Source organism: Aricia agestis, chromosome 9, assembly GCF_905147365.1.
Source record: "Aricia agestis chromosome 9, ilAriAges1.1, whole genome shotgun sequence".
NCBI classification, from domain to species: Eukaryota; Metazoa; Arthropoda; class Insecta; order Lepidoptera; family Lycaenidae; genus Aricia; species Aricia agestis.
In genome coordinates this window covers 5153431-5168296 of record NC_056414.1, presented here as the reverse complement: position 1 = coordinate 5168296, position 14866 = coordinate 5153431, and the positions used below count along the sequence as shown (strand labels likewise).

At 41.5% G+C, this 14866-nt stretch overlaps 1 protein-coding gene across 3 annotated transcripts in view; it reads right to left on the bottom strand.

The window, feature by feature from the left end:
- Window positions 1–1837: 1837 nt before the first annotated feature.
- The window catches only part of LOC121730384 (lysine-specific demethylase 6A), a 38725-nt gene continuing 25696 nt past the window's right edge, over window positions 1838–14866 (bottom strand). For 2 of the 3 annotated variants that reach the window (XM_042119404.1, XM_042119406.1), the window contains 6 exons: window positions 11569–11826; window positions 10055–10244; window positions 9578–9637; window positions 9315–9429; window positions 4705–4843; window positions 1838–4497 (listed from right to left, as the gene is read on the bottom strand). In XM_042119404.1, the coding sequence (XP_041975338.1) occupies window positions 2952–4497; window positions 4705–4843; window positions 9315–9429; window positions 9578–9637; window positions 10055–10244; window positions 11569–11826 (2308 nt within the window). In that variant the 3' untranslated portion in view covers window positions 1838–2951. The remainder of the gene's footprint in view (window positions 4498–4704; window positions 4844–9314; window positions 9430–9577; window positions 9638–10054; window positions 10245–11568; window positions 11827–14866) is intronic. The other variant, XM_042119405.1, reaches the window with a different exon arrangement.

Genomic DNA, 14866 nt, shown 5'->3' with positions numbered 1-14866 from the left:
GCCCGCCGTGGATCACACAAACCAGTTTACATGCAGTAACGCAGACGGCGTGTGCTTTGTGCACGCGGCGCGGGCAGCCACAGACATCGACGGGCGTACGCGGCGAAATTGACCGGCCCGCCCTACACCTTCGTCTGCAAAGCGCCTTACATTTTGGAAGTTTTCTTTTTTTTGCATGAATGGAGGCTCTAAGGAGCGGGAAAATGATATGAAATAAATCTGTTGATTTTCTGTATAGCTAGATATATTAACCAGATCCATAGGTTCAAATTATGAGGGAAAAATGAGCAATTGCCCTTATCTTATAAAAAGTTAGTGATCTACTTCTTCCAATTACGTCTTTAAATATGAAGAAAAAGAAAGACTCAAATCTACATTAACTTTAACCCATAAAGTTAATATACCTAGCGGAAAGAGATACCTAGAGAAACAAAGGCCTGAGCAAGAGAGATGTCACTGTCAGTAACACTGCGTGGTAAAAAGAGACGTGTGATACATGACAGCAGCATTCTTTTTTGACTTCCAGTCGGCACGTGCCGCACGTTCACAATTTAATCTCATAGAATTCATGTTCAATCATGCTTGTATAAGTGTATACGTACACGTATTTTTCACACAGATGAAAACCAATTTTGGTTACGTTTGACAGCTCGAGATTGTTGCTCGATTCCGCTAGGTATATTAACTTTATGTTTTAACCCAGGCTGGCGCAAGTGTACCTAAGTAAATTTGTATCAGTTAAAACTAAAACGCCTCTGCTCAGAGACAAGCCTAAATCAACTTGTTGTGACATACTTAATGCTTTAAATTTTTTTATCACGTTTAAAATACACTAGGTACTTTCATTTGTATGAAATTGATGTTAAAATATTGGTAATATAGTCTATTATTAAATGTTACGATCATTGTGATTATAGTAATAAAATCATGTATAATAATGAGATGGTTTTTTTTTTATCCTACAGAATTCTTGCACTTTGGCTACTCACAATGTTTTTTTTTGTTGTATTAAGGTCAATTCAGACCGCAACGCGACGCGTAGATGCATTTCTAAAGTATGGATTTGACAGTCTGCAATAAAGTGAGAGGCATAAAGTTAATATAGGTACCTAGTGGAATAGAGAAACAAAGGCCTGAGCAAGAGAGATGTTACCATCAGTAACACTGCGTGGTAAATAGAGACGTGTGATACATGACAGCAGCACTCTTTTTTTGACGTCCAGTCGGCACGTGGCGCACGTTGACAATTTAATCTCATAGAATTCATGTTCAATCATGCTTGTGTCAGTGTAGGTATACGTATTACGTACACATATTTTTCACACAGATGAAAACCAATTTTGGTTTCGTTTGACAGCTCGAGATTGTTGCTCTATTCCGCTAGGTATAATTAACTTTATGGTGAAAGATGTCGTGCAAGTTAGTCAATTATTCAATACAGAATTAGGGCCAATGCTAAAACACGGGCGGATATCAGTCACCCGCGTCCGCGCTCCGTCGCAAACGCCTGCGCTGCCCATTTTTTTTGTGTTAAAAGAAGGCAGATAGCTGTAGCCCCTGACGTCACTGCGACCTACAGGGATCTATTGTGACTCCTTCGCACTAGATTAGAGTATCATCCCCAACCCAATACTGCTCATAAATTGAACGATATGGTTGGGGTTGGTGACACGAATTTCCTCTGTGGATGAGTATTAGCTCTGCCCATACTATTTTTCATTATACACACGCGAGCGTGCGCCCGCCCGAGTTTTAGCGTTGGCCCTAAATGCATCTACGCGTCGCAATGCGGTGTGAATTGGCCCTTAAAGGTACAGGTAGAAATGAAAAACTTAAATCTTAATAAAAATTTTAATGTTACAATATAAACATTAAGGTCTTACATGGCAGTGATGTTACATTACTATTTATTATTATATAAATACAAATACAATCCACCAGACTCGTAGACGTCCTGCCACTCTTAAAGCCTAAAAAAATACATCCAACATTCAAATGTTACTAACATACCATAAAACTTCGAGAAAAACCAACGTTTAGCCTTAAGAGTAAAGCAGCGTCTCCTGCCAACATTCCTAATCTTTCCTACGCTTACAAGCCAAACAATTTTCTAATTTTTTTTGTCAAATTTGAACAATACTGTCCCATCGATTAGTAGATTTTCTCATTTTACACCCCAAATATGTCAAAAATTAAAATAAAAATTACAACTTCATACAAGATTTTTGCGATTACATTACTGTATTTGCCTACAAAATATCATTCTTTGGGACACAGCAGCACAACTCCAGACCCTCCTAAAACGCAGAGTCTCACCGTGCCATCAACTATTCGCTACGGATGTGATTACTCCTTTGCTAGAATTGTAGAAAAAAAACTTATAATTTAAGTGAGAAATAAATAAATATACTTCTTTACAAAATAACATATTTGTGGTGAACACCTGAGCACTGAGACCATAGCGGGCCGACCCCCGGCGGACGTCGGCCTGAGACCAGACTAACCTAAGCGAGTACATCTACACTAGCGCCCTACGGCGGGCGACGTCGAGCGACGTCCGGACTCCCGATACGATACTGTGATTCGTTAGCATTCCGCGAATTGACTCAAATCTTTACAATTATTTCTCTTAACAAAAGTGACCGAGAAGGACCAATCTGTAAAAGTTACTGAGTTACAAAATTACGCATCTGCTGTACATCGACCGCCCGAAAGCTCGCGCTCGCGCGACGTTCGTTAAAATAGAACGGGGATATTCGCTACACTTTATTATTCTAGAGAGTTGGTCAAATACGACATCACGTTACGAGTTAACCGATAGAAACTAGCTCGCGACTAATAAAAAAAAATATCTACCGAACTACAACGCAACGACAACGACGACGACGACGGCGGCGGCGCGACGCTCACACCACACTAACACGCTCCGGCGACGGCGGCGCAACGGCGCGTCAGTCCGGCGCCGGCGCCGCCACCGGCTGCGGGGCGTGCGGGGCGTGCGATGTGTGCGACGTGTGCGACGTGTGCGAGGCGTGCGAGGCGGGGGCGGGGGCGTGGTGCGGCGCGGGGCGATGCAGCACGAAGGCGTCGTACACCTGCGCCAGCTCGTCCATGTGGTGCTCCTCCAGGCACAGGAAGCCGGCGAGGTCCGGAGCGGCGCGGCGCGCGCACGCCAGGCAGTGCACCACGTGCCGGCGCTCGTGCTCGCGCACCAGCAGCGCGTGCCACACCTCGCGCTCGCACGCGCCGCAGTAGTGCGAGGCCTCCCCGCGCGCGCGGCCGTGGAAGCGCACGGCAACGCCGCGCGCTCGCACCGCGGCCAGCGTGCCGGCGGCGGCGCGCAGCGTCTGCGCGAGGCAGGTGCGCATGGCGCGGTGCAGACGCGGGTCGGAGACGCGGATGTTGCGCGCGAGGTTCCACGTGAGGTGCACCATGGGCACGATGGACTTGAAGTTCTGCACCTTGTTCCACTCGTAGCGCTCGAGCGCGAGCGAGTACTGGCGCGCGGTGAGCGGGCCGACGTTCCAGGCAATGTTGTTGCACCAGCCGGTGGCTTGCACCCAGTGCACGCAGCCGGCGTTCACCCACACGAGGTCGCCGGGCCGCTGCGTGAAGCGGTACACGGGCACGCCGTGCGCGCGCAGCTCGTCGGGGTCCGGCCACCACGAGCCGTGCAGGTAGGACAGGCCGTGGCGGTCGCACAGCTCGCGCACGCCGCCCCAGTACGAGTCGGGCACGCCGAACCACTCGCAGTCGCCGGGGCCGATGTTGATGTTGATCGAGCAGAAGTTGTTGTTCTCCTGGTGGCCGGGCGTGCGCGAGCCTGGCACCTTCATGTACAGCTGCACCGTGTTCATGCCGAGGATGACGTGGCCAACGTGCGACAGCATGTTGGCGGCAGACGCGACGCGCGCGAACGCCGGCAGCTTCTGCAGCTCGGCGAGCTGGGGGCGCCACTTGCGCTCGTCGGAGAGGTCGACGTTGGTGCCGAAGCGCAGCATGCGCGCGTGGCGGCGGCGCTTGGGGTGCGGCGCGTCGCTGTCGGAGGGAGGGGCGCGCTCGTCACGCAGGGAGTCGCGGAAGGAGCCGGCCTGGTACTGGGCGTACTTGCGCACGGTGGTGTGCGAGCGGTGCGAGGCGCACGCCCACACGCGCCGCCGCCCGCCCGCATCCCAGTTCTCATCGGCGCTCTGCATGAGCTGCGTGCGCACCTCGACGGCGTGCTCGGGCCACGCCTCCACCAGCGTCTTGGTGGAGAAGAGGCCGAGGTCGAGCTTGAGCGCGGCGGTGAGGCCGCGGACGACGGCGATGGGGTGCTTGAGGCAGAAGTCCTGCAGCTGCGGGGAGAAGGCGTCGCGCTTGGACTCGACGTAGACGAAGGGCGCTGGCGGCGCGAGCTGGTCGGGCGTGAGGCGCGGCGGCGGCACGCCGGGCGGCTCCGGCGGCCCGAGCCCGTCCCCCAGCACGCTCCACGACGACGGCGGACCCGCGTTCTCCCTGTGCACGGCACGGTGTTATTATTACCAGACAATGGTGGGTACAAATCTTCATATAATTTAAGTATATGCGTCCATACTACTGTTCTTATTTAAATTAAATAGGTAGGTAATACTAGATTACGTACATTTTTATTATTTTTACACGGTCCTACAAACTTTCCTACAACAAACACAAATTGTGCAAAACATAATAATATGTACTCACTTGCAAGCATCTAATATCTGCTTGGCGCTCATGGCTGAGTGGAAGGTGACGGGCTTGGTGGGGTCGGTGTTGAGCGGCTCGAGCTTGACCACGGCCTGCCGGCCCCCCAGCACGGCGGGCGCGCTAGTCGCCGGCTCTGCTGTAACAACACGCAACGTATAGTCTACTGACTTTCTGTTATGAAATATATCATGTGTGCTCTTAAAATAAAAAATAAATAAAATATGTCGATATAGCTTAAGATTTCGTAAGATTGATAAAGTTTTAGTTTTTATAATTAAATAAGCGTTAATATTACAACGGCAATAAAAAAACTATTCCATTGCGATAGTACAAGTTATTCACCAGTAAACATTTAATTGCTTGAATCTTGTTTCACTTTCTTAAAGAATTTTGGTTTTATTTCTTTCACTCAGGCAGTATATTTAATAAAAATTTATTCAATAATAATTACATTATCGCTTAATCTAATATTTAAACAAAATAATAATTAAAAACGTAGGTATTCAAAATACTAAAATGACACAAAAAATTTGATTGACACTTTGACGCAAATTATTTTGACAATTATTCTTTTTTTTCTATAAAACTTTATTAGGATATGCTGCCATAATATGGCAGAGTATCCGTTAGTACATTTTGAAAGTGATGAATATATATTATATTTTATTTTATATTTATATTATATTTTAGTAAATATTTCTTAACCTAGCTATACTCAGGCACATATTCTGGGCAGTTCCATGTAAAAGTCTACCATAAACTAAGAAAATAAATGATTTTGGTATTAAATATACTTAATTATAGTCACAACATTATGGTACTATTAGGATTTTATAGAAGCAACAATTTCTAAGCATTACTTTTTAGCAAAGCTGCCATTTATGAGATGATGTCGTGAGCTCGGCTGAGTGTGGTTTTGTGTGATGAAGTTCTGACTTAGTTTTCATGTTATCTATTTTAAATTCTTGTCATATTTTGTTACACACTGATTATTCACACAATTAAATACCGATATAGCTTTTGAGATTCGGGAAAATTAATGTTTAAAAAGATATAATAGGCTTGTAAGATTACAGTGTCGAGTTGTAGTGTCGGTCACATAAAAAAACATTACTTTTGTCTTTAACTACAGTAAAATTAATTTTACATCAATAAAATTAGAAACTTTCCTACGTGACGCCTTTACTCAAATGATACTGGCATTAAGAGGATTCCACACCGCCCTTTTTTCCATACAAACGTTGTCCCCTGTTTCCTCCCTGGATAATGCTAGTAGAGTTATAATTTTTTTCCTGAATATCTACGGCCACTAATACAATGTCCCTATGTTTTCTTTTTTTCATAATTTAATTATTAAATAAGATATGAACGTTCAAAAACCCAAAAAAATGGCCAGATTTTCCACTGTGTTCAAACGTCCAGAAAACAGATTTGGCTAGATTATACAAAAAAAGCAAAACATAGGAACACAGCTCAAGCCTTTTTTTAATCATTAATGAAAAAAGTACTTAAATCGGTTAAGTTTTGGAGAAGGAATCAGGGGGCCAACGAATCGTTGATTTTCTGGATTTTCTGCAGTTGTCTCTATCGCGTTCTGCGGTATAGGCTTGAGGTAAGGGAGACAGCTATAGATATTACACGTACTTTTTTTTCATTTCTCTAGCCCCTGTTGTATCCTCTTAAAAATTTGTCATCTTTTTTTATAGGGGGAAGTCCCTTAACGCCGGGCGGCACCTATCGTCGGACACTAGTAATATTTTGATAATTCAAAATGCGGTGGTTTGAAAGACGTGTGAGAGGGGTGCGGGGGATGGTTTCAACGCCGGACCTCATAGGGCAGCAGGCCACTGGCCCGCGAGCGTAAGCTAGAGAGGGTTTTTGTTTGTTTTGGCGGGAAAACGATGCACCGCATTAGATTCAGGTAACTATTAAGCTTTTGGTTTTTTATATACTACTATGTTACGTTCTCTTATACCCAAAGCATGACATCATATTCCATGTAATCTAAAAAAAATATCAACTTTTATAGTAGTATTTGTATGAATTGCATTAATTTTAGACGTTCTCGTCCCCTAGTACCGGACAAGGGCATTTCCCCCAGTACCGGACACGAACATGCTCCTTAGGTATATTATTTTCATTGATATTTTTTACCTAAAATAATTTTATTTTACAGAAAATACTGTCGAAAACTAAAAAAATTGAGACTGTGAAAAAGAAAGGACAGTGAGACCCAAAGAACTTGTACGGTCAACAGTTTGTCGACAGTACATCACGTTTCGCACTGTCAGCGTATACGCCGCCACGCGTTATTATAATTTAGTTTAATTAACTAGTTCGCGTCAAGCCGCCAATCGGTTCGCGTGCTCTCTTTACCATTTAACCATTAAACCATTTTAGCATAAGTTAAGGATTCAATAAACCTATTGAACCTAACTTGTCCTTTACTCTGTACGGGACCAAACCACCGTACAGAACTTACAAGAAGCGATCGATAACGTGTTATCAAAAAATGAGTTACGACGTTAGACTACGACGAAGATTGGATACAGTGGTCCAACTGTCATGGGTGGGCTCACGAAGAGTGTGCAGACATTCCTGAATGCGCAGGTTGCTATATCTGCGCTAGGTGTTTGATTTGCTGATTATGTCCGGCGCTACGGGTTTGACTGGATATGCGTCCGGTACTAGGTGCCACTTTCAGAAACTGATTTATTTTTCACCAAAGTTCAATTTAAGTTCCTAATTATGTTTAAGCAAAAATTGCTGTTTTGTTAGTTTCTATTGATTGTATACTCTGTTACTCTTGAGATCTCATGAATAAAAGTTTTTATTTTTATTTTCTTTAGTGAACTATTTCCTAAAAACCTTAAGTGTTCGCCACTGGGGGACGTCCCCCTAACACCTAAACTCTAAAAAATATTTTTGTAGTGTCAGTCACATAATAGAGTTGATCACGCCCAAAAGTAGCGTTTTGTTTGTTAGTTTTAGTGATACATGGCGAAAATAGCTATAGAAAGCAGAGAGAGAGAAGCAGAAAGCTAAATTATTATTTTAAGAAGCTGCCAGACCACCTCAAAGTCAAATATAACCCAAAATTTAGCGATGTCTGGAAATAGGAAGCAATTGTCACAAAAATTTGGCAGTAGAATATAAGATTCTTACAGATATCGCAAGAAAATAAGATTAAATTATTGATTTTTAAACTTTATTGAACGTAAGGTAGACCTGCAGAACTGGAAACCTTCTAAAGTAATAGCGACCGAAACTCCAAGGTTCAAAAAAAGCATTTTAATGAATTAACTAATTACTGATTTGCTTTTATATAATTTTAGAGTTCATATTGTACGTGCTGAGATACATCAATTTTAAGGTGTCATGTAAAACTACCGACTTTTACCTGCACAAAGTGAGTGTAGTGTCGGTCACGTTTTGGGATGTAGTGTCGGTCACAATTTCTTTTGCTAATAAATAGTTTTTTAAATAACTTACAGGTTATAGGTAACCATTTTATAATAGTTTGTTTCATGAACTATCGATAAAAATACAAAGTAGAGTTATTTAGCAGACAGAGAGGAAGATTATTGGAGTTTACAAACACTCTCGGAAACGACTTCCTTTTGCATGTAGTGTCGGTCACGTTTATGTTTGACTAAATAAATGCTATTTGAAGACAACAATGTACACCATTTTTTCTGCATAAGTTAACTTGTTTAATCTGCTACAAAGCCATCTTAAAATTGATATTAACAACATGATAGTAACCATAATATATGACAAAATAAAACGCAAGTCGTATCAAATGTAGAGTCAGTCACGTATGGAATTGCCCTTCTGGTCCAATTAAAAGAAATTAAAAATAATCGGCCAAGTGCGAGTCGAACTCGCGCACGAAGGGTTCCGTTATCCGTACCGTCATACAGCAAAAACTGGCCAAAAATTGTGTTTTTTGTATGGGAATGTTTATTGAATTTATAAATATTATAATTAATTATTAAAGGACACATATAATTATGACTTTTATCAAAACTTCAAGTGCCTATCTATCGCCATTATTGATATCGAGCAAAAAATAGCAAAAAAATCATATCTGTTAAGTATGGCAGCCCCGCTTAAATATATTTTTTTTGCTGTAGCGGCAACAGACATACACAATCTGTGAAAATTTCAAAGTCTAGCTCTAGCGGTTCTTTAGATACAGCCTGGTGAGTGGTGACAGACAGACGGACAGACTTTTGAGACGTAGGAGAGCCATGCTTCGGCACGAATGGGGCCGGCTCGACCGGAGAAATACCACGGGCTCACAGAAAACCAGCGTGAAACAGCGCTTGCGCTGTGTTTTGCCGAGTAAGTGAGTTTACCGGAGGCCCAATCCCCTACCCTCCCCAATTCCCTTTCCTACCCTCCCTGTTACCCTACTACTTCTTAAAATTCCGGCAACGCACCTGCAGCTCTTCTGATGCTGCGAGTGTCCATGGGCGACGGTAGTTGCTTTCCATCAGGTGACCTATATGCTCCCTTATTTCATGAAAAAAAACAGAACGAAGTCTTAGTAATAGGCTCCCGTTTTTACCCTTTGGGTACGGAACCCTAAAAACGACACTCACTGCTGACAGGCTCCTTCTTGATTTCGGGCTGAGTGTCCGAGAACTTCTTCAGCAAGTCCTCAGCCAGGGACTCGGCGTTGTCGCCGCTAGAGGCGCTACTTTCGCTTTTCGCAACCTGTAAACATTCACACAGTTAGCACACACTCGTGGTTATTGGGTTCCCTAACTGGGCTTCCTAACCTGCCGCCGGGGTATGGGATTTAATATGTATAATATACATGTATACGTAATATAATATACATAATATATTATATTATACAAACCGCCCGCGCCCGCGCCGCCTGCGCCAATCGGTACTGCGACAGTAGTTGCTGCATCATTGCCTGGAAAAAAAAAGTCGTTTTATTAGCCGTTTTATGTTTTCATTACATAAACTGAATCACCTGTAACCCTTTCACTAAGTAAACAATTATCTGTTTTGCCTGATTGTTAGAAAAGTTTCTTGATAGACACGGATAGAAAATTTTTACACAACAATAATATTCATACTAATTATGTGAAAATGAATGTTTCTGTACTTTTTAGATTTTTTATTACTTTGGATTTATTATTAGTAAGGGTAGACACATATTTTTTGCCGCGGATTGGTTTTTGCCTTAAAAGTAAATACTAAACACTTCTTTGTCACCTACAACAGATCCGATATTCTTACTTTTAAAAATCAAATTCTAGCTTGGACTTCTAAAAAAATCATAGGCGCTGAAAAGGTAATTCAAATTCAGAACAATCAGCTGACATACCTGCTGCTGCGGCGACAGGTTGTGCGCGTTCCGCTGCAGGTACTGTAGGGTCTGTAGCTGGGCGGGCGTGAGGGGCGGGGCCTCCGCGCGGCCCGGATACGGCGGCGGCGCCGGCTTGGGCGCGCGCGACGACATCTCCGCCGATATGGGGAGATTCCATGCCTCCTCGATCGACGGTAGAGGGCGCCGCCTGCGAACAAAGCACGAGGATTATGACCTGTTTCTGATAAGCACCTATCATGAATATCACTAGGATCCGGCACCGTGTTACGGCACGACGCCGTCACCGTGATACGGTACGGCGCTGCACCGTGTCACGGTGCCGCGTACGGTGCGTCCCTATTCAGTCGATATTGTCGTGACACGGTGCGGCACCATACCGTATCACGGTGGAGGCGCGGCGTCGTGCCGTAACACGGTGCCGGCGCCGCGCCGTGTCTGATGGGGACGCAGCCTTAGCCCATAGCTTATATGAAATATCAATCTCAAGGGGAATATTGTTAATTCAAACTTTGAAGCTCTATGAATGTTTAACTATTCAGAATTTCTGAGGCTAAGTCACGATCGCTATCTATACATCATATTATATTTATGCTTGTATTTTGAAATTTATTAGCGTTACAGCTTAGTGAATCATTTATAAGATATCCAACGGTGAAGGGAGTGCGTTTGTTCCGTGGCCTTGTTTTGTATAGGATGCAGTGCTTATATCTAGGTACACTAGCTTCGCTTTAGTGTTTAAGTTCGTAGTTGCTTTAGCATAATTTAGGTTGCCTAACTTTGCAATAAATGATTACCTTATAACTTATAGTTATAAGGTTTTTCATTTAAACCTACTCATAGAACGTCTATATAATATTGTGTCTTCTTTGTTATCGCATTTCGTTTTTTTTCACCGTTTCGCTTTTGTATAACCCCCATTACATCACAGTTAACTAAAAATCACCGTTGCGAACCTAATGTTTATAATATCATAATATAGACCCCTCAATTTAGCAAAATGCGTCGTTGTTTTGCCATACACTGTGCCATTTATTTTTATATTTTTTACAAAACAAGGTTTCAATCTTTCTTTGCATAATAATCACTTTTATCATTGCTAACTATGTTTTCAGCATTGCAAACTAATTTTGTAAATAAATAAAAATTGTCTCATTTCTGAATAAATTTGAATCAAATGTTTTCAGAACGTTGAACTACATGTTGCCTACCACCGGTTCGGGAACTAACCCGGTGAGAAGAACCGGCGTAAGAAACTCGCACGGGGCCACTTTTTAGTAAAAAAGTGGAAAATTTGTCTTTAAAAAAAATAAAATTTACAATGTAAATAACTTAATCTATACAATCTATACAACATGAATACACATATAATAAATGTAGAAGCAGCCTTGCAAGCAGCCATCCTACTCCCAAGATGTGCTATATGAATATATAAAATATTATATCGTTGTTTTGCCATTTTATTTTTGAGTTTTCCTACCCAAAACTATTTATTTTTTTCTTTGCACACTCACTTGCCAGTAACGCTCGGCATGGGCGCATGTGCCAACTGCGATCTCAAAAACGCGAGTCGTTGCCGCAGCGACGCGTTGTTCGCTGTTGCAGCGCTCCCTCCGTTGCTGTAACACGCGAACGCGTCGCGCGGCATCTGACAGCTCTCGTATAGGCTGCCGAGGTTCGTCCAAGCTGCGGAATGGCCCTTGTCCAGTTGGACGGCACAGATGTACGCTTGGAGTGCGTCCATCGGCTGGTTCTGTTGTTGGTAGAGCACCCTGCGGGGGAAATAATCACATTAACTAATACATATAAAGGCGTCAGTATCATTTTGGAGATGGAACCTAGAATTTAAATTTTAATAAAGGGTACTGTAGTTTTGTATTATTTTTATCAGTATCAATACTGCTTTAACACGGTTTGGATCCGTATACCGATCATTCGTCAATCAATCCAACGTGAATTGTTTGATTGATCAAAACACCAAAAATCTTTTGTTTGCGGTTCATGATACTATTTTGTTCCAAACTGTATTCATGTTGGATTAAATGTATTCATGTTTAATCGAAAAGCGTACAAAGTATTTAACTCGTTTCGTTTTTTTAAGTCATCGAAAAAGCTCAGAGCCAGAAAAGCTCATCAAAACATGAAACAATCGATGACCAATTTTCAACGCAAACAATTTTCGTGTGAATCCCACAACCGCTCGAATGAACATTTAATATTTAACCACTTACAGTTTGTCCACAACTATTTTACCTCTGCAATGATCCTTGTACCAACGACATAAGACTCACTCTCAGAGGGAAAATAACTGTGAACTGAGTATAATTTATTCAGTGAGAATTAATTGGCTTCCGCAAAAAGCTCGAGGCATCCGTGCAATTGCGAAAAAAAATATACAGCGCCGTTTTTATCAGCTTTCACTATATTTTTAAAACTGTTTACACTATTATTAGATCGGATTTACATCCGCTTAGATTAGATTCATTTGCCTTATATATTTTATTTATTTTTATTTTACAATTTATGTACACACAAATAGAAGTTAACAAACCAGCTTAAAACTAAAAATATGTTTTGTACAAAGGTACATCTTATTCCAAAATGGAATGTCTTCCAGAAGACCTGAGTGAAAGTAGGAATGTGTGATTGTAAAAATATAATATGCAAAAATTAGTGTGCACCCGTAAATTATTATTAATAGTAAAGATAAACTTAGTATATTATTTTTATTTAGTAATATTATAGTAAAGTATATACATATACAACATATAATAATATTATAATATATATAAAATATATTATTATATACATACATATATACATATATAAATATATATAATTATATATAACATATATTGAATATAATAAATATTTATATACTTACAATAAAAATTACTTAAATAGATGAACTTAACATGGAATAACAGTAGTATTATAATATATTTTACGTGTTTTGTCGCAGATAATGTAACCTGACTCTCTTTTTAAATAGTGCCAAAGTTTTACTTTCACGAATCTCTGGTGGTAGGGAGTTCCAAAGCCTGGCGGAATGAACTGTGAAAGAATAGGAAAGGAAATCAGAATGGTGAGAAGGAATTTGGAGAAGAGTTCGTCTAAAAGTTCTACAAGACTCGTCCTGGAGATGAGGAAAAGAAAAAAGGTCGTGCAAATAGGAGGGGGGAGAAGGACAGAAAAGTACTTTGAACAGCAGACTAAGAGTCCTATAGTTTCGACGCTGGCGAACAGGAAGCCACTGTAATTTATTGCGATAGTCCGAGATGTGGTCAAATTTCTTTAGCCCAAATATAAACCGAATGCAGAGGTTTTGTAAGCGTTCTAATTTATTTAAATTTTCCTCAGTAGCATCAGGATAACAGACGTCTGCATAGTCAAATTTAGGCATTACAATGCTCTGCATGAGTGTGATTTTGGTGGAGATGGGTAAAAAGTTTTGCATAGCTTTAAGAGAATGAATAACATAGTTGACCTTTCGACTGATGTCATTAATGTTGACATTCCAGGATAGTGTAGAATCTACTGTAACACCCAAGTATTTAGCGGACTCGGAGAAAGGAATGCGTACACCATTTAGTGTGATTGGTGGTAGTGATTGTATGTGAAGAATCGCACGCATTCGTCTACTACCTATGATGAGCGCCTTAGATTTCTCGGGATTAACCAGAATACCATTGATTTCGCCCACTCGCTTATTTGACGTAAGTTATTATTAATAAAATTTACTGCAGACATAGCGTCAGCCATAGAAAAATGTTCATAAATTTGCAGATCGTCTGCATAAAGATGGTATTTAGATGTAATTACTTTAGTTATTTCATTAATAAAAATGGAGAAAAGAAGAGGTGACAGCACTCCTCCCTGTGGCACGCCAGCTAGAAGATTGCACCAATTTGAAAATGTAACATTTGTTTGTACACGCTGCGATCGGCCACGAAGGTAGGAGTCAATCCAGGCTAATGCCGCAGCAGATAAATTAAGAGATTTTAGGATAGCAAGAAGGATATCAAAATCAATAGAATTAAAAGCATTGCTGAAATCAAGCAGGATGAGGACAGTCAGGAATTTGTTCTCCATGGCGAAACGTATGTCGTCAGTAACTTTTAATAGTGCTGAACATGTGCTGTGTCCTGGACGAAAACATGATTGTAAGGGACTTATTAACTTATTTTTATTCAGAAATGCGGATAATTGCTTATGAACAATGTGCTCCAAGACTTTAGAAAGGAAGGGTAAAATAGAAATTGGGCGAAAAGAGGATAAGGATGTAGGATTTGAGATCTTAGGTAATGTTTGCCTGTTTCCTGGAAAAGAATTTGAGGATAAGGAGAAGTTTAAAATGTGTGTAAGGATTGGTAATATAGAGGGAAGTATCATTTTTATCATTTTAGAGCACAACTTATCACAACCAACGGCTTGAGATGAAATTGCCATGACTACAGCTTTTACGTCAGATTCCGAAGCACTGGAAAAAGGGAAGGACGGGGCTACTTTTGGTAGTTTCGATATTTGTTTCAAGGTGTTGTTTTTGACAGCCCGACAAAGAGAAACAGGTGGCTTAGAAAAAAAGTTATTGAGTGAGTCCAGGTCTAGGTCATTAGGTAAAGTAGCGGAAACTTTCCTTATACCGACTGACCTAAGAAACTTCCAGGCGTCAGCACATGTACGGTTTTCAAGGCGTGAATAAAAGTAACGACGTTTCGCCGCACGGCACAAACTGTTGCACTGGTTTAGCAAGGTTTTGTAGTTTGTTACATTCGCATCATTAGGCTGGCGCTTACATTTCTTTTTAGCCTT